At 55.9% G+C, this 22,019-nt stretch overlaps 1 protein-coding gene across 7 annotated transcripts in view; it reads left to right on the top strand.

The window, feature by feature from the left end:
* Positions 1-19,500, top strand: part of FAM178B (family with sequence similarity 178 member B) — a 109,138-nt gene extending 89,638 nt beyond the window's left edge. For 4 of the 7 annotated variants that reach the window (XM_061431551.1, XM_061431552.1, XM_061431553.1 and 1 more), the window contains 3 exons: positions 16,742-16,819; positions 17,118-17,270; positions 19,126-19,500. In XM_061431551.1, coding sequence (XP_061287535.1) covers positions 16,742-16,819; positions 17,118-17,270; positions 19,126-19,158 — 264 coding nt within the window. In that variant the 3' untranslated portion in view covers positions 19,159-19,500. The remainder of the gene's footprint in view (positions 1-16,741; positions 16,820-17,117; positions 17,271-19,125) is intronic. The other 3 variants (XM_061431554.1, XM_061431555.1, XM_061431556.1) reach the window with 3 other exon arrangements.
* Positions 19,501-22,019: the final 2,519 nt, after the last annotated feature.

The raw sequence follows: 22,019 nt of genomic DNA, 5'->3' as shown, positions 1-22,019 counted from the left end.
GGAGCTTAAGGCTGCCATTCCCAAAACCCCTGCCGCACAGGACCACGCCCAACCAGCTGCTCCCACCCACCTCCACAGAGCCTGTCCCTGGCACCCCTCACAGAGGTGGCGCGCTGTGGGCACAGGCACGCAGGCTTGTGGGGTTTGCTGCGTCCTTTGCAGCCTGGCGTGGCTTTGTTGGAGAGGACACAGGAACTGAATTGCTGGTGAGGGGAGTGGGGTGGGAAGGAGTGCCGTAGACAAGCAACACAGGGAACATTCTCACGCACGAAGCTGCCTGTTTCTGGCGATCAGAGCCGAGTCTAGCTCCCTGTTCCTATGCCTGTGGTCCTCACTAAGGCCGAGTCCTAAGCTTTCCCAGTTCTTCCGAAGTGGCTTCCCAGACCTCACTCAGCTTGCCTGAAAATTACACTTGGAGTAAGTCAGGAGCAACAAGGAGCCCCAGAGCCTGCAGGTCGTGGGGCTTGGAATGGTCAGGCCTGTGGCCTCTGGGGTGAATGTCAAGCCGGGGTGACTGTGTAGGGCCTTCAGGCTGGGATTCCCAAGCTGTGCTCCCTCAATGAGCACCCCCATCCCTCCATCCCTGGGGAATGGGGGATGAAGGATGCAGATAGGCATCTTCCTAATTTCGGAAGGTGGTTAATTCCTAAAGCTCTCCTGGAGGTTGGATGTTAACGATCAGGAGGCCAGCCTTTGGGCATCATTCTCAAAATCAGATAAGGAATTAATTACTTAATGAACACAAAGGAACTATTAAGAAGATGTGATCACCCCCAGGTGTACGTTCCTCTCCTGGAACATGGAGAGAAGGTTCTCAGCTGAGCCTGACGTGAGCACACTTATGAGGCTGCTGCCTCCCAGGAGAGCCTGTCTTCTTTCTTGTCCCTTTCCCCTGAATCTGGAGCCTGTTACGGAGACTGAGTCTGGTTGTTCAGGGATGAGGGGTGCGGGGCTCGAGAACATAGGTGGGGTCAGCCCATGGGGACGGTACGTCTGAGCAGAAAACAAGTGGGCAGGCCCCAGGCCTGGGCTAGAGACGGGAAAAGTGACAGGAAGAAGGGAAGGTTGAGAGAGGAGAGTGGAGGCTTGTGTCTGGGTCTGGCCAAGGCACGTTGGGGCCACCCCTGGGCCTCATCTGCCTCGCAGAGGTGGTGTCATTGCCTGGCCAGAGGGTGCCATTTGGCTCATTGCATTCCAGAGCTCGTCTGGTAGGAGATGTCCCTTCAAAAGCCTGGGAACAGAGGGGAGTAGCAGGCTCAGGGTATCCTTTTATTCTTGAGGATTGTTTTCATGCATGTAATCCTGGTGGCTCAGACGGTAAATAATCTGCCTGCAATGCAAGAGACCTGGGTTGGACCCCTGGGTCAGGAAGATCCTCTGGAGAAGGGAACAGCTACCCACTCCAGTATTCTTGCCTGGAGAATCCCATGGACAGTAGAGCCTGGTGGGCTACAGTCCATGGGGTCGCAGAATGTTCGACACTACTGAGCATCTAACACACTCACGCATGTGAAGGATGCTGTGAAGTGTCCCCTTGGTCGGCTGCCATATTGAAAGGGGCAGGCATGTCTCAGCCAGGCGCCCCACACATGTAGGGTATGCTGCTCTAGGGAGGCCAAGGCAGCTCTTGCATGCCTCTGTGGCAGCGCGAGCCCATGGGATTGATCCTGGCCCAAGAGGTGGGGAGCCTACACCAGAGGAGGGGCAGGGCTGGTGGGGGGACACGGGGGTCTGCACAGCAATGTGAAGCATCCTGTTTCCCTGGGCCGGGGACTGTTCTGACTGGGAGGGGCTAGGTGGGGCAGGTAAGTAGACTCCCGCCACCCAGCCCCACTCCCCACTCAGCTGACTGACTCCTCATTAGGCCCCAGCGTGTTTCATCTTCAAAGGTGATCAGGCTGCTCACCAGCCAAAAGAAGCAGTGGCGTCATCCGCCCTGTTTTACAGGGAGTGGTGGTCGGGGCTCGCTGAGCTTTTATCCGCAGAGCTCAAAGTGTCTGCCTTCTTTCTCCCTGGGGTGCAGAGGGGAAACTAAGGCCAGAGTGAGGCTGGCCCAAGGCAACCCAGCCTGGAGAAAAGGGGGACAGGCCCTTCCCAGTGCTGGGCCCCATCCCCTGGGCTCCCACTCCCTTCTGTCTAGGAGATTTCCTGCCCAAGGCTGCCGGGTCACAGCCCTTCTCCAGCTGCGGATAAACACTCGTGCCAGCCTCCATCCCACCTCCCCCATCCTGTCTCTGCCTGGGGCCTTGGCCCAGCTCCTGCTTCCCCTGGGAAGCTGCTCCCCGAGAGGCTGGGTGCTCAGATGCCCATGGCATGACTCTCTCTCCTCTCGGGTTCCCTGGCTTTGCAGTTGTCCTTTGACTTGTCTGTCTCCCCGGCTAGACTGTGGGCACAGCTGCTGTCCCAGCATCGCCTGCTGGGTTTGGCACTAGATGATGGAATGAGTGAAGAAGTGAATGAATGCAGTTGCAAGTCTCCCTGTCTAAACTCTCTTCTTCCACCCGCTCTGGGCCTCCCACCCCTCCACTGGAGAGCACCCTCCCTCTGCATGCCCTCTGCCCTCAGACCAGCCTTTACCGGCAGGCCTCCTTGTCTTCTAATGTCCTCGTTTCATTAAGGCTACAAGGGTTGATGGCCTGGGCTTCTTCTGTGGGAGACCCTTGACTTCAGAAGTGTCACCAGCTTATGAGAAAACCAATCACAGCCAATGTTTGTAATTATCAGCTGGTAAGATTCCTGCCTAGGGCTTCCCAGGTGGTTCAGTTGGGTAAAGAACCCACCTACCAATGCAGGAGACACAGGAGACATGAGTTTGATCCCTAGGCCGGGTAGCCCATAGAATAAAAAATGGCAACCCACTCCAGTATTTTTGCCTGGAGAATCCCATGGACAGAGGAGCCAGGCGGGCTACTGTCCATAGAGTCACAAAGAACTGGACACGACTGAGCGACTTAGCATGATCAGCAGTGTTGTGATCATTTCAGATGCACAGCGGAGCAGCTCACGCATACATACACATCTTTCCGTTCTCCCCCAAACTCCCCTCGCATCCAGGCCGCCACATAACACTGAGCAGAGTGCCCTGTGCTGCACAGTAGGTCCTTGTTGGTTATCCGTTTTAAATATAGCAGTGTGTACGTGTCCATCCCTAAGTATCCCTTCCCCCGTCCTTCCCCACCGGCAACCATAAGGTCGCCAAGTCTGTGAGTCTGATTCTGTTTTGTAAGTTCATTTGTATCATCTCTCTGTAGATTCCACATATACATGATGTCATACGATATTTAAAGTGCTTTTGGATAAAGAAGCTGCTCAGCCCCCTGGGTGCTTTTTTGGGGGGGGGGCGGGGCGGGGCTGGGCTTGCCTGGTTTGAGAAGGCAGGGTCTCCCAGAGAAGGATCACTGCGGTCAAAGTGATGATCTGGGGACCTGCATGGGCCGGGGCCCTGCAGGTCTGCAGGTGGGAGCGGGTGTCTCAGTGCACGTGTGTGCTCTGGGAGTTGGCCTCCAGGTGCTTCCCTCTGGTCCATGGGCACCAGGTCAGCAAGCAGCCTCCATGTGTGTGAGGCTGTCCTTTCGGCTCCTGTGCAGACAGACTTCATGTAACTGGACTCAGAGCAACCAGCTCAGCCATACAGCTTGGAACCAAGGGTTTCCTGGGGGCTTTCTGTTTTCTTGTAGCTGACATGTGTAAACCATATTTGGCCAGACTGACTTACTCACTTTTATCCAGATGACTGATGCTTTGGTCATGTTAAACTCCGCTACGTGTGATGTTCCTATTGATGGCATTCTCCTGCCCTTTCTGGCTTCTCCCCAGGGCTATCTTCTTCACCGATGCTACCATGAAGGAATCTGGGGTTCTGTTTTCCCCCTAGGGATTTGGAAAGTCTATAGAACCAAGAGGGCTTCCCAGGTGGCACTAGTGGTAAAGAAGCCGCCTGCCAGTGCAGGAGGTGTAAGAGACGCAGGTTCGATCCCCAAGCAGAGAAGATCCCCTGGAGGAGGGCGTGGCAGCCCACTCCAGGATTCTTGCCTGAGAATCCCATGGGCAGAGGAGCCTGGCGGGCTGCAGTCCACAGGGGTGTACAGTTGGACACAAGTGAGGTGACTTAGCACACACCACATGTAGAACCAGGATCTTTATGGTAGGGTGGAGGTTTACCCCTCGGTTTGGTTGAACTTGGAGACTTCGAGAAGTTAACTATCTCTCGTTGTGTAGAAAGAAGACCAAAGGCCATGGAGCCAGGTGTCCCAAGGCTGGGGCTGTGTGGAGCCAGTCCTGTCTCCTCTGCCTCCAGGCTGCATCCTCCTCATGGTCTGACAGTGTCCTCACGGGACAGACAGCCTAGGACCCACTGGAGGTTCTGCCTCTGTGGTGGTCCCTGTCCTCCAGGGCCCAGCTGCAAGAAGCCACCCCACCCAAATTGAGCCTGGCAGTTGCAGGAGCCCCCATCAGCGTCCTCACCGGGCACGGGGCCTTTGGCCCGTATCTGTGCTCACGAGGCTTTGGGACAGCTTGTTTATAGGAGAAGTGCATTCATGGAGAGGTGAAGGGGCGGGGTGTGCTCTGAGGTCGGGTAAAGCTCTGGGGTGAACCCCACCCGACTGCATGGATTCCTTTGAACTCACTGCTGGGATTTCTGCACCTCTGCGTATCTCTGCACATCTGCAAAGGGCACGGGCCTGCCACACATGCGTGTGCACATATGTCTTGTGTATGCGTGCGCGGGTGTGTGTGTGTGTCCTGTGCATCCCCTGTGTGTATATCTTCATGGTGTGCCCAGGTGTTCATGGAGTTGACAGACAAGTTATACCGCTTTTGCTCCTGCGCCGGCCTGTCCCTGTGTCGGGTGACCCTGCCAAGAGCGGCCTTAAGTGACTGGGGTGTGGTTGGGGAGTTTGGAGAGAGGAAGGGAGGGTGCCGCTGCCCTCGGGCTCTCCAAGCCGCCTCTGCACCCTACACTCTCGCGCAGGCAGGCAGCACCAGCAAGGGGACGTGGAGTCTCTCAGGCTTGGCTGGGGCACAGGCATCTAGCCCCGTGTCACCTAGAAGGGCAGGTGGAAGGGGAAGCCCTCCCTCTCCCTCCCCTCTCTGCCTCTCCCTGCACTTTCTGCCCCTTGCCCTGCACCACAGGGAGAGCTGTGCCCACAGGGCTGGGGACCTTGGTCAGGCCAAGAGGAGGAGGGTTGGGAAGAACTGGCTGGTTTTGAAGAATGGGTTGTGGCTATTCTGGACTCCTGAATCCCTTCCCTGGCTAGTCTGTTGTGGGTTCCTCCTCACTTCCTCCAAAACGAGGAACATCTGACATCTTTTGAAATAAACTTCGAAGAGGTGGCCTCTGGGCAGCTGACCCTAAGGGGAGGCCTGTGCCCCAGCCACACGTCACAGCCACCTGAGTGGCTGCAGGCCTCTTCAGAGCGGGTACCTCTGAGCATCTGAAGGCACAGGGGGCCAGGGCTGAGACCAACTTTGAATTCCAACTCCCAGGAATTCTGGCTTCTTTGCAAGTGTGTGAGCCGGGCTTCAAGTGATGTTATTGAGCTGGGAGGAGAGGCGTGGATTCTGCAGGCAGCTGTTGCTAAGCCCAGCCAGCTGGCCTCCTCGGCAGCTTCTGGGCCTGCTGTCTGCCCTGCCCCACCCTGGGCTCAGTTCTCCTGAGGACCCTTCAAGGGTCCCTCCTTAAGCTCAGTCCTCATCCCAGGCGGGTGACTCATCGGCTTCTGACCTAACAGCCCACTTCCATCTCTTCCTCCTTCAAGTCCTCCTGGACAACTCTGTGATCGTCTTCCTCCTATTCTTTCTTAGGAAAAAGTGAACCTGAGCGCCTGTCACATCACATTCAAACCCCACCATCCAAGGGCTTTGTCAGCTCACCCTGCTCCATCCATGCAGTTCTTCTCTTGTGAATCAAACCACTCCGCTTGATTCCGAGCAGTGGGTGCCCTTCCCAGAAGCCTGCTGCTCTTCGGCCTTTGTCTGTGCTCCTGCTGGTCCTCCTTCCTGGTGATGCCTGGCCCGTCTCTTCTGTCCTTGGTGATCATTGCAGTCTGTTTATTCAGCCCTTGGTTTGTCCGCCCATTTCTTCACACGCCTGAACAGAGTCGCCTTTGAGGGCAGGGGCTAGGGTCTAATGCGCTCACTAAAATGCCTGCCCTGAGCAGGTACAGTCTGGTGAGGAACCCTTCCCCATCTCTGTATACCCAGCCCCACCCACCAGTCTCGAGAAGGCCAGTGGAGGGGAGCAGGGCCGGCTTGCAGGATCTTAGTTCCCTAACCAAGGAGCAAACCCAGGGCCCAGCAGTGAGAGCACACTCTTCGCGACCCCATGGACTGTAGCACACCAGGCTTCCCTGTTCCTCACCATTTCCTGGAGTTTGCCCAAATTCATGTCTATTAAATCAGTGACAACATCCAACCATCTCATCTTCTGTTGCCCTCTTCTTCTTCTGCCTCAGTCTTTCCCAGCATCAGGGTTTTTTCCAATAAATCAGCTGTTCTCATCAGGTGGCCAAAGTATTAGAGCTTTAGCTTCAGCATCAGTCCTTCCAAAGAGTATTCAGGATTGATTTCCTTCAAGATGGACTGGTTTGATCTCCTTGCAGTCCAAGGGACTCTCAAGAGTCTTCTCCAACACCACAATTCAAAAGCATCAATTCTTCAGTGCTCAGCCTTCTTTATTGTCCAGCTCTCGTATCCATACATGACTACTGCAAAGATCATAGCCTTGACTATACAGACCTTTGTCGGCAAAGTGATGTCTCTGCTTTTTAACACACTGTCTGGGTTTGTCATAACTTTCCTGCCAAGAAGCAGTCGTCTTCTAATTTGATGGCTGCAGTCACCTTCCACAGTGATTTTAGAGCCGAAGCAGAAGAAACCTGTCACTGCTTCCACCTTTTTCCCTTCTGTTTGCCATGAAGTAATGGGGTCGAATGCCATGATCTTAGTTGTTTTAATATAGAGTTTTAAGCCGACTCCCTAGCCAGGGAGAAGAAAGAGCTTCTGTGCTAGATCCTAACAGAGTCCCACAGTTGAGTGTGGTTGGCTTGGCTTGAGTCGTGTGCTCACCTCTCAGCCAGTCACATAGCCAGGCATACAGTGATTGGCAGGCCTAGACTACTGGGCTTCACCTGGAGTCAGGGCTGAAGTCCCCACTATGGGGCACCTTGGCCTGGGTGTTGGGGACAGGAGGCTGGGACTTGACAGAAGGAGGGGATGGGATCCTGGGCACTGGGAAACCTGAGTGTCCACAGCATCCCTCTGGTCTTCAGAGCCCCATTTGGGAAATGTAAGGAGGGAAGTGCTTCCCAACAACTCAGTGAGTAAGAAAGATAAGAAAGAGAAAGCAGGAAGCCACTGCTCCAAGGGGCCTCTCCTCTCCTGGAGGAGGCCTTTACCCGCACCCCGGCTAGTTTCAGGGGCTCCCTGCAGTGCACCCATGCACTGATGTGCTCGCGCACACCCAGACATAGATTCCCAGACAGAGGCACTGAGAATCCCATCCCTCTCAGGGCAGCCGGCAGAGCAGGGCCTCGGTTCCAGATCCCCCTGGGGTCAGGGTCTCTGTCCCAGCCAAGAAGCAGAAAGGGCTGTCAGTCCCTGCCTGTCATCTCCCCTGACCCCATGGCCAGCAGGAAGCCAGAAAGGAAGAGTAGGCTGGGTGGGAGCGCGCTCACAAGGGTTTGCCTACAGCCCCTTGGTTCCTCCCACCCGTGGACATTGGACGGGGCAGATGTTCCCAGATAACCCCCTGCAGCAGATCCACAGGAACAAAAATCCCTCAGCCTTCCTGCTTTTGCCTCAGCTTATCTCTTTCACAGGGCTTCCCTGGTGGCTCAGACAGTAAGGAATCCGCCTGCAACGCGGAAGACCCAGCTTCAGTCCCCAGGTCGGGAAGATCCCCTGGAGAAGGGAACAACTACCCACTCCAGTATTCTTGCCTGGAGAATCCCATGGACAGAGGAGCCTGGCGGGCTACAGTCCATAGGGTCTCAAAGAGTCGGACACGACTGAGCGTCTAACACACTCATCTCCTTCCCACCTGGCCCCACCAAGGCACCCAGTTCCTTCCGTATCTCACTGCTGAGCCCAGGGGCCAGGGCCACTCCAGGTCCAATTCCAAGTTCAGGATACAGCTGAAAAAGAATCCCTCCGTCCCTTTCCAGTGAGCTCAGGGTCTCAGGTCTGTGAACGCACTTCCTGTGGACAGCTAAAAGAGCAGGTGAGGGGCTCATCTTCTGAGGAATCTGTAGAGGGGGACCCAGGCTGGGCCCCGGGGTCCTCTCACAGCCTCAACAGAGACGTCATATCACATCTCTCCGCCCAGCTGGGGCTTTGAGAGCAGCTGTCTAGGAGGTGGCCGTTCCTGGCGGCTGAGCCAGAAGTCCTGGTCCCACTGGAAGCTGCCAGCCCATCTCCCATCACCCTGTCGGCCTCATCCTGCTCCTTGTTTAGGGCTCCGCCCACGCCCTTGCCTAAAGAGGCGCTTTCATTTACAGCATTGAGTGTCTGGCCTCGCAGGCCCCCGGGCTGAGTCTGGCAGGCCTGCGGCTGTGACGTCTATTCTCTGGCCTCTGTGGCCTGGGCTCTCAGGGACCCTGGGCTGGGAAGAGGTGCTGTGTCATCATGTCATTTCCTGGTGATGGTGCGTGCGTCCCTGTCATTTCCTTCTCTCTGGGACTTGTGACCGGTGACCTGCCCTGGTCAGTCACTTTCAAACTCGGCTTTCATTTGGGCACCGCCCTCCACTTGCTGCTTCTGGGGCTTACTGAAGCCAAGGTCAGAGAGTGTGATGTTGGAGCAGGAGCAGCCTGAGCAAGAAGAATAAATCATGCAGTTAACTTGTGGGATGGAAGAAGATAGGAAGAAATAGCATCCTAGAGGTGTTGGAAGGTACCACCCTCCAGGACAGGTCCAGAAGCAGCTTGCCCAGGGAAGTGCATCCCCTCTTATCTGTCTGTCACCACGCTGAGGCTCTTGGCCTGGGACCCCGCACGTACCCTACCTCAGGACTGTTGTTTAGTTGCTAAGTCATGTCCGACTCTTTGCGATCTGGTGGACTATAGCCCTTCAGGCTCCTCTGTCCATGGGATTTTCCAAGCAAGAGTACTGGAGTGGGGTGCCATTTTCTCCTCTAGTTGTTGTTTAGCAGGGGATCTTCCCAACCCAGGGATCAAACCCCCTTCTCCTGTGTCTCCTGCATTGGCAGGCAGATTCTTTACCTGATGAGCTCCTGGGGTCGCTCAGTTGTGTCCAGTCTTTGCAAGCCCATGGACTGTAGCCTGCCAGGCCCCTCTGTCCATGGGATTTCCTAGGCAAGAATACTGGAGTGGGTTGCCATTTCCTCCTCCAGGGGATCTTCCTGACCCAAGGATCAAACTCACATCTCCTGCACTCCAGGTAGATTCTTTACCACTGAGCCACCGGGGAGGCCCACTTCAGGATTATTCATGACTAGTTATTTTTGTTGTTATTTGCCCAGCCTCTCCTGGGGCTCTGGCCTGCAGCCCCCAGGGTTAAATCTGTTAGGAAACATTCACAGCTCGTCCAGCTTAAGGGAGCATGTACGCACATCGGTTTCACTCCTAAGCCTTACTGGAGGTAGTCATGCAGTCAGGGGACCTCTCTAAGCTCAGCTTCCACATCTACTGTGGCCTCTGTGGGAGTGTGCTGGGTCAGGGTACTGTGCAGTGAGGCTATAGGGCTCAGTTTGACAAATGGAGAAAGCAAGGAAGAGAATACATTAGGACCCAGCTCTAGCCTTGGGCTTGAAATGGTTCAGTCTTTCCCAGACTTCACTGGTACTAGAACCAACCTTCAGCATGTGTGTGTCTCTGTCACGCGAGTGTATGTTCTATCTTCTATAGATGTCACGCGAGTGTATGTTCCTCGGTTCTTTGTCTTGTCACAACAAAGATTTGGAGCAACGGACATTAAAGCCCTCGGCGCATCACAGCTCTCGGGTCTTGGACAAACCGTGTTACAGCTCTTAGGCAAATTAGTGTTACAGCTCCATTTTATTTAGAAGATAGCAGGAGAATCCAAGACTCGAAGAGAAGAGAGTGGAGGAGTGCGTGGGGAGGGAGAAAGAGAGAGAGAGAGAGCGCGCGCGCATGCACGCGGGAGAGAGAGTCCGTGAGAAAGCGCTTTGGCTCCTCCTCTTAAAAGTTTTTTCCTCCACCTGGGCCTGCCCTATGCAAATTGGGCTTAGCCAGGAGTGCTGTTTGTTCTGTTTGTTCTGCCTGAAGTCTTCACTCTGGTCCTCGGACCTTCCTTGTCTTTTTCAGCCACGGCCATTTTGGACTCCTTTTCCCTATTCTACCTACCTAACATCTCCAAGGGATCAAACCCCCCGAGGGGACCCACAGGTGGTAGCGATGGGACCTATGGCACAGGTGTTCCAAATGGGGCTGAGAGCAGAGTGGACTGTGGCCCCAGGACAGCCTCTCTCCCAGAGCCTGTGAGCATGGAGCGGCGAGCCCAGGGGAGCTGCTCTGGGGTCCTGGCACCCCAGGCAGGGGCCCGGGCAGCAGTCGGCTTTGAAGGCCAGCTTGCTGAACCATGCCTGTGCATCGTGTGCTCCTGGGCCCCGGCAGACTGGCTAGAAGGTCCTTTGAGTCAGTCTGTCCTTCCCAGCGGGTGTTCCTTGGTCAGCCTGAGTTTTCCCACCTCCCACCCCCCACAGCAGCCACCCCAGAGCCTGGCTGGATTGCTCCTGAAGGATCCCCCAACCAGGGGCAAGGTCTCCCATACCCCACCCTCACCCGGGCCCCAGGCTGGCAGCGTCTGGGGAGGGGGCTGGGTTCAAAGGGTTACCTCGGGTGATCCTAGGCTCTTGGTCAGATCCGAGGTGGGAGAAACTGCACAGTTCTCGAGGCTTCCTGGGACATCCTCTCCCTCCCCCTCTCTGCCCTTTCTTAGGGTAAATAACGCACAGCCAGCTCCCTTGGCATTAGCTAGAGGGGAATTTTCTAAAGCATGAATTTCCTGGGAAACGTCCACCCTTTCTCCCTTCGTCTTATGACGAAAGCTCTACAAACGGAGACTTGGCCAGCAGTTCCCGGGTTGGAACTAGCTGGGCCAGAAAAGGAGGCAGTGGCCTTCCCCTCCCCCAGCCCCTCACGGTGACAAGCCCTGCGGGCCTGTCTCCTATCTCTCTGCCTTGTCATCCTTCCCCAGGGGGAGGACAGGGTGGCCTCCAGGCTCTGGAGCCGGGAAGGAGGCATCCAGCACAGCTCTTCTCAGAAAAGCCCGCCCACCAGACCCAGAAGATGGAAGCCGCAGGCTCCGCTGGCCGCGGTGGAAAGGGACCATCCTTTCTTGTCAGCATTGGGTTCAGGCACGTCCCGTGTCTCAGACTCTGCCTCTCCCCAAGTTGTTGACTGAGGTTTCCAGGCCCTGTTTCCCATGGGGGCTTCTCAGCCTCCACTCACGGCCAGTCTGGAGGGACTGGGTGGCTTGAGCTGTGGAGCTGGGGAGGGGCCCATTCTACAGACAAGATGTCCAGGCTTGGAGGGACACGAACCCCTACCAGGGGCATGCCCCCCGCACTGCTGGGTGACCCTGAAGCCATGCCGACCCCTATCCCCGCATACACAAACACACCTGCCCTTGAGGACCTGGGCTTCCCAGGTGGCTCAGGGCTAAAGAACACGCCTGCTAACCCAGGAAACTCAGGTTTGATCCCTGGATCTGGGAAGTCCCCCTGCAGAAGGAAGTGGCAACCCACTCCAGTGTTCTTGACTGGAGAATCCCAAGGAGAGAGGAGCTGGCGGGCTACAGTCCGCAGGGTCGCAAACAGTCAGGCACAACTGAGCGATGAAACAACAACAAACAAAGGGAGCGCGGGCTGGAGGAAGGGCCACCAAGCGCTTGCGGCCCTGGCCTGCCAAGGCTTGGCCTCTGCCCAGCTTCCCTTCCCTACGTCTCTGTGGTGCCAGCAGGACAGGATGGGGCTTGCTGAGTTCAGGAATTGGTCACAGCTCAAACGGAGCAGGAAACGCAGCCCTCACACCTGGCTGTTCACTGTCTCCTGCCCAACCCGAACCACCCCATCTCCCTGGAGGGCCTCCCGGAGCCCCCTCTGCGCTCACATTCTGACCTTCACAGAAACAGGGCTGGGGAGAGGAGCCTGGGGGAGGCTGGGGGTTCAGGAGAGTCCTGGCAGGCCCCCAGTGCCCTGGTCTGTCCCTGTGTCTGAACCAGAGGACACACACTGCCTTACCTCTCCTCGTCCCCTCAAAGCAGAGACCGCGGGTCTAGGGGGTATGAGTGGAGGAATGGTCTACGCGACTCTGCTGCTAACAAAGTCCTTTTTTCTAGAGTGTTCAGCCTCTCAGTCACGTCTGACTCTTTGTAACCCTATGGACTGTAGCCCACCAGGCTCTTCTGTCCATGGGATTCTCTAGGCAAGATTTCTGGAGTGGGTTGCCATGCCCTGCCCAGGGATTGAACCCAGGGATCGAATCCTGGTCTCCAACATTGCAGACAGATTCTTTACTGTCTGAGCTATCAGGGAAGCCCCCTTTTTCCTAAAGCACCACTGTCAAGACTGCTGTCTGGGTCCTGATTTCTGACCACAGGTGGTACCTTATTCCCTTCAATCAGAGCAGTCTTTCCTAAAGGGCCTCCGCTCACTTAGGCCCACCTGCAGGGGTCACCCTCACATGCTCCCAGTCATCCTTCCAGGTAGGTGTTGTCCTTTGGAAAATCGACTTATAAAAGGTGATTTAAAGGGCTTTTCTTCAGAATTACTTATTCCTTCTTGCTGTTCCCACACCTTAGTTCAGTTCAGTCGCTCAGTCTTGTCCAACTCTTTGCGACCCCATGGACTGCAGCATGCCAGGCTTCCCTGTCCATCACCAACTCCCAGAGCTTACTCAAACTCATGTCCATCCAACCATCTCATCCTCTGTTGTCCCCTTCTCCTCCCACCTTCGATCTTTCCCAGCATCGGGGTCTTTTCTAGTAAGTCAGTTCTTTGCATCAGGTGGCCAAAGTATTGGAGTTTCAGCTTCAGCATCAGTCCTTCCAGTGAACACCCAGGACTGATCTCCTTTAGGATGGACTGGTTGGATCTCCTTGCAGTCCAAGGAACTCTCAAGAGTCTTCTCCAACACCACAGTTCAAAAGCATCAATTCTTCAGCGCTCAGCTTTCTTCACAGTCCAACTCTCACATCCATACATGACTACTGGAAAAACCATAGCCTTGACTAGACAGACCTTTGTTGGCAAAGTAATGTCTCTGTTTTTTAATATGCTGTCTAGAGTGTTCATAGCTTTCCTTCCAAGGAGCAAGCGTCTTTTAATTTCATGGCTGCAGTCACCATCTGCAGTGATTTTGGAACCGAAAAAATAAGGACTCTCACTGTTTGCATTGTTGCCCCGTGTATTTGCCATGAAGTGATTGGACCAGATGCCATGATGTTAGTTTTCTGAATGTTGAGTTTTAAGCCAACTTTTTCACTCTTCTCTTTCACTTTCATCAAGAGACTCTTTAGTTCTTTGCTTTCTGCCATAAGGGTGGTGTCATCTGCATATTTGAGGTTATATTCCAGCTTGTGCTTCATTCAGCATTTCTCATGATGTACTCTGCATATAAGTTAAATAAGCAGGGTGACAATAAAGGCAAAGGAGAAAAGGAAAGATATAAGCATCTGAAGGCAGAGTTCCAAAGAATAGCGAGGAGAGATAAGAAAGCCTTCCTCAGCGATCAACGCAAAGAAATAGAGGAAAACAATTGAATGGGAAAGTCTAGAGATCTCTTCAAGAAAATTAGAGATACCAAGGGAACATTTCATGCAAAGATGGACACAATAAAGGACAGAAATGGTATGGACCTAACAGAAGCAGAAGATATTAAGAAGGGATGGCAAGAATACACAGAAGAAATATACAAAAAAGATCTTCATGACCCAGATAATCACGATGATGTGATCACTCACATCACTAGAGCCAGACATCCTGGAATGGGAAGTCAAGTGAGCCTTAGGAAACATCACTACGAATAAAGCTAGTGGAGGTGATGGAATTCCAGCTGAGCTATTTCAAATCCTAAAAGATGATGCTGTGAAAGTGCTGCACTCAATATGCCAGCAAATTTGGACAACTCAGCAGTGGCCACAGGACTGGAAAAGGTCAGCTTTCCTTCCAATCCCTCACCTCCCCCTGCCAAAAAAAAGCCCCATATTCAGGATCGTATTCCTGGGATTTTCCCTCCAGATTCAATGATGGGAATCGGCATAAGAATGAAATTGTGAAACCTGTTTTGTTTTTTTTTTTCTCAGTAATTCCCCACTGCACAGACTTCCCTCCAGGGCTGTTTTCAGATCCCAGGCCCACCCTCACCACGCCTCCCAGCCAGGAAGATAGTTCTGAGAGGAGTTGGGGGTCAGGGGCCAGGGGAAGGCGGGCCAGAGCCTCCACCTGAGCCAGTGGTCCAGCTGGCATGTCACCTGTAAACAAGTAAATGTTTACAAGCCTCAGGTTCTCTCTGCCCTCTGCCACACTCCCAAGCTTGCCCCTCCCAGCCACCCTCCCTGCAGTCATTGCCCCTGGATGTTTTCCTTGGCGTCCCCCCTTCTCAGCTTCTCCCTCCACTTGCTCAAAGCCCCTCTCCAAGACCAGCCTCGGGCTCGGTGCTTTCCAAGGTCTCCGCCCTCTGCCCCGCCCCACACCCACCCCAGACCGAACTGGACATGGTCAGTTATAATTGGCATTGTCTCCTTTAAAATTAATGTAAAATTTTTTTCATTATATTCTGATTATATGAGGAAAGCACACACAGTGTAAAGAAATAATCTTAAAAAAAAAGATGAAGGAGGAGCTGTAATTCTTCTCAGAGTGGTGGTTCCACTTGGGTGGATTCTATCCCAACAGATTCTAGTGTCTGCTTTCCCCACGTGCCCCCTAACCCCCTCTGTCCCCCACTGCGTGGTCTCCCTGCTCCAGAGCAACTCTGAGTGGCCTCCACTGCCCGCTGTCTGACCCCTCTGCCGCCAGCCAGCTGTTTCCAGGGTGCCCCTCCCTCCCTCTGCTCCAGCTCAGCTGGTTCCCCAGCAGCGATCAGTCTCCCAGAAGTGAGCCCTGCCTCAGCTTCTTGCATCAACCCCTGGGGTCTGTCTGCTGGTGTGATTCCTGCCCCTACAGGGCCATCTTCACCTCAAATCCTACTGCTCCTTTGGGGCCTGGTTGGGTTTAGTCACTTCCTCCCTGAAGCCTTCAGAACTACTACACATCACCGCGACCTCCTTCCCCGAAAGGTGGAAGGACCCTTTCTCCTTCCCGGCCAAGGCAAAGCTGAGATTCATTCAGTATTCATGGACCAGACAATTGCCTTCCTGAAGTACCTTTTCCCCTCTAGCGTCTGGGTGTTTGCGGCGGTGTCTTAGTCAGGGTACAGCGTCTGGTACACAGGCCTGAGCCTGCTCTCTGGGGCTGAGGTGGCGGGAAAGAGCCGTTTGCCAGGACTGCAGAGCTCAGGAGTTCCAAATGCCCTGGGCCTCCGAGGGCAAGGCCAGGCTGGGGAAGGGGAATCCTGCAGATGGAGCTGGCTAGGGATGCTGGATCGTTCCCCAGCACCCCCGGGGGCATCACGGCCTGGAGGCACACCCAGTGGGCTCCTACTTTTCCCTTGCTGCCAGGTGTCAAGTCCCAACCCGGCCAGCCCATGGCATCGGCCACCTGCAGGCCTCAGACGTTGTGCTAAAGAGCAGGCTGGGGCCTGGGCAGCACAGGTGCTGCTGGAGGAGCGGGGCAGGTGGCCTGTGTCCTCGGATTTTGCACATGGTGTTTGAGTGGGAGAAGAATGTCTACACTCCACAGTGTCTGCTGTCCTCAAACATGGCTCCAGCTTCTGCCCCTAGGAGGCCGCCGACTCTGTGCAAAGAGGCTGTCACTATTTCTGGGGTACCTCCAGATGCTGTAAAGGGGGAGGGTGATAAGGGCAGGGGAAGTGGGGGAACAGGGGAACCTCGGCTGACTCTGAGCTCCCACCCCATTATCACCAAGCCGGAGCCCGGCTGGCCACCTCTGGAGCCTGCCTGTCCCCTCCCAGCACAGCCTCGGGGTGGCTTATCTGCCCGGGGCACCACGGTGGGGTGTTTCCTGCCACCCTTCCTATCTTAGAAGGAGCCTGAAGGGGACGAGGCAGTGGGAGCCTCTGAGTGGGGGAGGGGTGTGCCCGCTGGGTGCCAGGAGCCGGCTGTCTTCACGGCAGGAGCCTCGCCCGTCTTCGGGGCAGGTGAGCCCTGCCCTTCATTCCCTCTGTGTAGCAGGTGAATGTCCCATAAACGAATGGGCCCCAACAGCCTCCAAGGGGACCAGGGGATCAAAGCATCCTCTTATCAGATAGAACTGGCCTTGGTCCTAAGTTCAGCCCTGGTTGTCCAGGGGGCAAGAGCAAGGGCATGAGTAGGTGGGTGAGGGGCAAATGCTCAACCAGACTTCCTTCCCTCTGTGCCGCCTCGGGTCAGCACAGCGAGGGTGTCCAGACTGACCCGCACATCTGTCTGTGAAGGGGTGTCCACGGGAGCCCCAGGGCTGGGGGACAGTGTGAATTTCCAGGTGGCAGAGAGTTCTTCCTTTACTGAAGCAGGAGAGGATGGTCATTCATCAGGGCCCTGGAGAGTGCTGAGTGAGTGAGGCCCAGACCCCTCTTGGAAGATGCCTCCCAGACACTGCTGGCACGGGAAACCCAGGCTGGGCTTGCAGCAGTGGTCAAGGAAGCCCGTCTCTCCCCAGGCCTCCTACCTGTGCCACAGCCTCCTGACCCTGGCCGGGGTGGTGGTCAGCTGCCAGGACATGACTCCAGACCAGTGGGTGAGTCTCCTGAGAGAGGCTGGGCTGGGGCTGGCGGTGGAGGAGCCCAGCCCACTGCCAGGAACTGGAAAGAGTGGGAGGCTGAGAAAAAAGCAGGCCTGGGGGAGCCGGCCTCATCCTCCTCCCAGCAGGCCCTCTGAAGGGATACTGACCCGTGCCCCCAGTCGCCCATGCCTCCCCTCCCTTTCCTGCCCCACTGCTGAGCAGTCACTCAAACCCATCCTCCTCTTTCTCTAACTCCGTGCTCCCCTCCCCTACCCTGTGGCCTGCCCTCCCTGCCCTCCTGTGGCCTCTGCAGGGAGAGCTGCAGCTGCTCTGCATGCAGTTGGACCGCCACATCAACACCCATATCCGGGAGAGCCCCCAGGCCATGCATCAGACCACACTCAAGGACCTCGCTGCCCAGACCTACATCCGCTGGCAGGAGCTGCTGGCACACTGCCAGCCCCAGGTGGTGCCCCCACCCCACTCGCCCCCAGGCTTGGAAGGGGAGGGAAGTGGTCAGTTGACTGACCAGAGCCCGCAGAGTGTCTACCCGCTCTGCCGCTGCCAGGCTCCTGGCTGGGAGATGGGAGAGGGCAGTGGGGGGTGGGGGAGATGCACCCCTGGTGGACCGTCGTCTTTCTTACCAAGGGGCAAGTGCCCAGGGCAGGTAGGGTGCAGTGAGGGGGACACAGACAAGCTGACTCCTGGGGAAAGGCAAAGAGAAACTTCACCCCAGAGAGAGGGAGGCGCCTAGACCAGAGGGCCGGTTTGTCGAGAGTGGTGCCAGGAAGGGACACCAGAGGCACCAGCTGTCCACCCTCTGCCCAGCTGTCCTGCAGGCTTGAGGTTGGCCTCCCACTCCGCTGGGAGGAACACACCCAGGCGGCTCTGCTGCTGCTGCTGCTAAGTCATTTCAGTCGTGTCCGACTCTGTGCGACCCCAGAGACGGTGGCCCACCAGGCTCCCCCGTCCCTGTGATTCTCCAGGCAAGAACACTGGAATGGGCTGCCATTTCCTTCTCCAATGCATGAAAGGGAAAAGTGAAAGTGAAGTTGCTCAGTCGGGCCCGACTCTTAGCAGCTCTGGTCCCTCCTAATTTTTGTAGCAATGATCCTGCGCTCCTGATTTTTCAGACTCTCGGAGTGATAATTGTTCAGTCACTCAGTCGTGTCAAACTCTTTGCATGTGACCCCATGGGCTGCAGCAACCCAGGCGCTCCCACCCTTCACTGTCTCCGAGAGTTTGCTCAAACTCGTGTCCATTGAGTCAGTGATGCCATCCAACCATCTCATCCTGTCGCCCCCTTCTCCTCCTGCCCTCAATCTTTCCCAGCATCAGGGTCTTTTCCAATGAGTCAGCTCTTCACATCAGGTGGCCAAAGTATTGGAGCTTCAGCTTCAGCATCAGTCCTTCCAATTAATATTCAGGGTTGATTTCCTTTAGGATTGATTTGTGATAATATTCATAGCTAGTATTTATTGAACAAAGATCCTCTTCTACATGAATCCACATAACCGCCCCCCTCCATGAGGCAGGTATTGTTGCGATCCCATTTTACAGATGGTCAAGCTAGCGAAGAGTCACTGAGAGGTTAAACAGCTTGCTCCATCACGCAGGCTGTGGCTTGCAAATATCAAGACCAAGGCACCAAGCCAGCCTGACTTGCACGCCTGCAGAATTAAGCACGGTCCAGCCCCTCTGGCAGCCTGGCTTCTGGCCTCTTGTCGGTTCTGCCAATAAGCAGCCGTCCCACCCCCAGCCCCTGATAGAGATGAGCTGGGTCTCCTAAGAACTCTGTCTCCAACTCCCCTCCCACTGCCCCTGAACCCCCAGCTCTCCTTCCCCTCCGTGCCCCACCCCCCAGCGGCCAGTAACCTCTGACTTGGGGCTGACACATCAGCCACAAGCTGTGGCTTGGGTCTCAGATTGCACAAGTCTCTGAGAAAGCTGGAGAGCAAGCCTCACCCTCCACCCCTGAGGGACTAGATCACACTGGTCTCTGGTGGGAAGCGGTGTGCTTGTCAGGAGAAGAAGGAAACATGATTGGCGGCCTGGCCGAGCCAGGGCCAGGCCCCAGCTTCCCCTCATACCGCCTGGGCCTGCGAGCTGGCAGTAGAGGGAAGCAAGGCAGAGCTGTGGCCGGGCGGCCTGTTGACCTGCCACATCCTCACCTGCACAGGAGCCCCCGGAGCCCTGGGGCTTAGCGAGTGGCAGGAGGAGGCCTTGGTGGATGTTCAAGGGGCAATGGAGAGTCAGGGAACATCAGGTCCGTGGGCCCCATGGGCCCAGACCATCACACCATGTTTTTCTCTTTGCCGCAGGCCCAGTACTTCAGCCTCTGGGAAGGTGTCTAATGGAGCAGGGCAAGGGTGGCCTGGTGCTTCTGGCTCGCAAGAACTGAACACGGCCTAGGTAACGAGTCATGGAGGATGGAGGCCAGGGGAAGACCAACCAGCCGAAGCGAGCGCCTGCCTCCCCCACTGCCCTGAGGCCCGCTGGGCAAGGGTTCTGCCTTGCACGTCTCCATCCCTTCCCCATTGTCTCTGCTCCCCAAGACCATCGTCTCCAAAACTCTGGTTTCCCTGGGCCTCCCGAGCCCCCAGCCACCATCCTCCCCACCCTCCTCCACTTCTCCCTGTGTTGTTTATGTGAGGGTTCTTTCTGCACACTAAAGTCTCAGCATCAGTGGTTTAGAAGAGTTCCTCCGATCCTTTACTGAGGGCCTGTGCCCAGCGTCCAGTTTCCTGATTTCTCTGCTTGTGCTTTGCAGAATTCTCACCCGGGGCCAGTTGTGTGACTGGGTCTCAGGCCCTGCCCTGCCCCCTGCAGCAGAGGACTGTTTATTAAACCTTCAGGGTTTATGAACAGTCTTGGCTATGGCCTGAAAGCTGTCAGAAACCCTGGGAGCAGGGGTGGGGAACATCCGTTTGGACCAGTCTGAAACCACCCCCCTGCTGCCACTGGGGAAGAGCCATGGGGTGAAATGGTAGATGAGGGCTGTAATTACCCTTACCCTTAATTACCCTTAATTCGGTTTATTGTTGAGCTCTGAAATCAACTCCCAGACTTAGGTGTTGGGAGCGGGGTTGGTTAGTTCCCAATACTTTTTGTTTTCTCTTGGCCTTACCCAAGATCAGGTTTTGTGGGCCCTGATCCCTAAAGGGGCGCTAGATGTCTTCGACCTGCTCCCTTTGAGAGCAGGTATCCTTTGGCACCCCCAGGATATCCATGGGTATCACTTTCTCTGGGTATCACTTTCTCTCTCTGCCCTGAGAATCCATTGCTAGTCTCTGGCCCTTCCTCAGCCTTTCTAGGTTGGAAGGGGTTTTGCAGGGGCCACAGGAGTTGAAGAGGAAGTAGCCCTGTGCACTGGGCCCGTGCCCATGATCCAGCTCAGCCCCTAGCGTCTGCCCGCGTTCACCATGGCTGTGCTTGTGACTGTCTCTGTTTATTTGTCCCTCTCCTCTGTTCTGTCATGCCAAGTTAAGACTGGTTAAGGAGGAGAGAGACTCCCCCAAAATAAAGGCCCTTCCAGGCCAAGTGCCTCAGTTTGCAGACCGGAAGGGCAGCCCATCACTCCCTGGGCTTGTTGGAGGTCCTCACTGGGTCCCCAGAATGCTGTGAGCTGGTGTGTGGGCTCAGTCACTCAGGTGTGTCGGACTCCGACCCTATGGACTAGCTCACCAGGCTCCTCTGTCCATGGGGGTCTCCAGGCAAGAATACTGGAGTGGGTTGCCATTCCCTATTCCAGGGGATCTTCCCGACCCAGGGATCGAGCCCATGTCTCTTGCATCTCCTGCATTGGCAGGTGTGTTCTTTACCACTGCATCACCTGGGGAGCTGCTGGGAGTCAGGGGCATCTATAATTCAAAGGGCATGAGCTCACAGCAGGGCGCCAGGCACCATGCAGGTCGTCTCCCTGCCTTTGCCAGGTGAGAGGTGGAGAAGCTGTCTGCCAGGGAGGCTTGGAGGCGCAGGCAGCTTGCCTGGGAGTTCTGGTTTCTTTTCCTGGCCATGTCACAGGCCCCCTCAGCCAGGGCGCTGCTGAGGCCCCAGGAGCATCAGGTAGGCCTGAGATCCTCTGATAACAGAGTGGCGGCTGCGGGAAGCCACCTCCTCAGCCCCCTTCAGGGCGGCCCCGGCTCCTGACACTGCACATCCTGACGGTTAGTGCTCGGCTATTCAGTTTGCTCTGGAAACCTGGAAATCACCTTTGAAATTTCCCTTCTTTGTTCTCGCTGCCAAGGAAGGCCTAAGAAACTGAAGTGGGGATTTTTCCAAATTCTCGAAGCCGCCCCTGCTAGGCTCAGAGAGAGGGCTCGAGTGTCCAGCTCAGGACCCCGTCCTCTCCAGGCCGGGCTCTTGTGCACCGCCCCCTCCCCTCAAGCACACTCACCCCCGAGAGAGAAACAGACACCAAGGAGGGAGGAGGTGTGGGTGCCAGCTCAGGCCCTCCAGAGGCCCCACTGTAACCTGAGCAGAGGTGTGCACGCAGGTCACCCAAGGGCGTGTGGTATCCCTCGGGACGTGTAATGGGCCCTCTCTGGAACTGGCTTGGAGCTGACCAGATCTTCTAAAATCAGTCCAGGACCAGTGAAAGAGTCAGCCTCCTTGAGGCCAGAAATTCACAGTGATGCTGGCAGCTTCACCACTCACCCTTTCCAGATCCCTGAGCGCCTGGGAAAAGGCTGGGGGATATCCTGATGGAGGCCACTGGAAACGCAGCATCCGGGGCTGTGATGACGGATGCTTTCCTGCTTCCTTCGGTGATGGTGGCAGGGAGGGGCTGGAAGGGAAGGGCTTCCCAGGTGGACAGCTTTGATAACCCTCCTTCAGGAGGAAGTGGAGGGAGGAAGTCCTTTTCCTCTGTCTCCACTCACCTCGGTCCCCAGGCCCCCAGATCCCTGAAGGGTGGCTGACCCAGGCTGTTTCATTTCCCCGCTGTGGATTGACTGCAGCTCCTGACTGCCTTGGAAGTTGGCCAAGCAGTGTGGACTAGAGAACCCTACCGTGAACCCTGGGCCCCGCTCCTGGCAAAAGGCAGCCTCTGGCGAGCTGGAGTTAAAAGGAAGGGGCACCATGGCGGGTGACCAAGACATGGGGACAAGGGGGGCCTAGCTATCTAGATAAGACTCCCAGATCTGTCTCTAGGGACCAGCATGAGCTGCCAGTAGGTCCTTAGGGAACCTGGCGGCCGAGGGGGAGGGGGGCGCGG

Source organism: Bos javanicus, chromosome 11 (genome assembly GCF_032452875.1).
Source record: "Bos javanicus breed banteng chromosome 11, ARS-OSU_banteng_1.0, whole genome shotgun sequence".
NCBI classification, from domain to species: Eukaryota; Metazoa; Chordata; class Mammalia; order Artiodactyla; family Bovidae; genus Bos; species Bos javanicus.
This window is presented reverse-complemented; position numbering and strand designations above follow the sequence as displayed.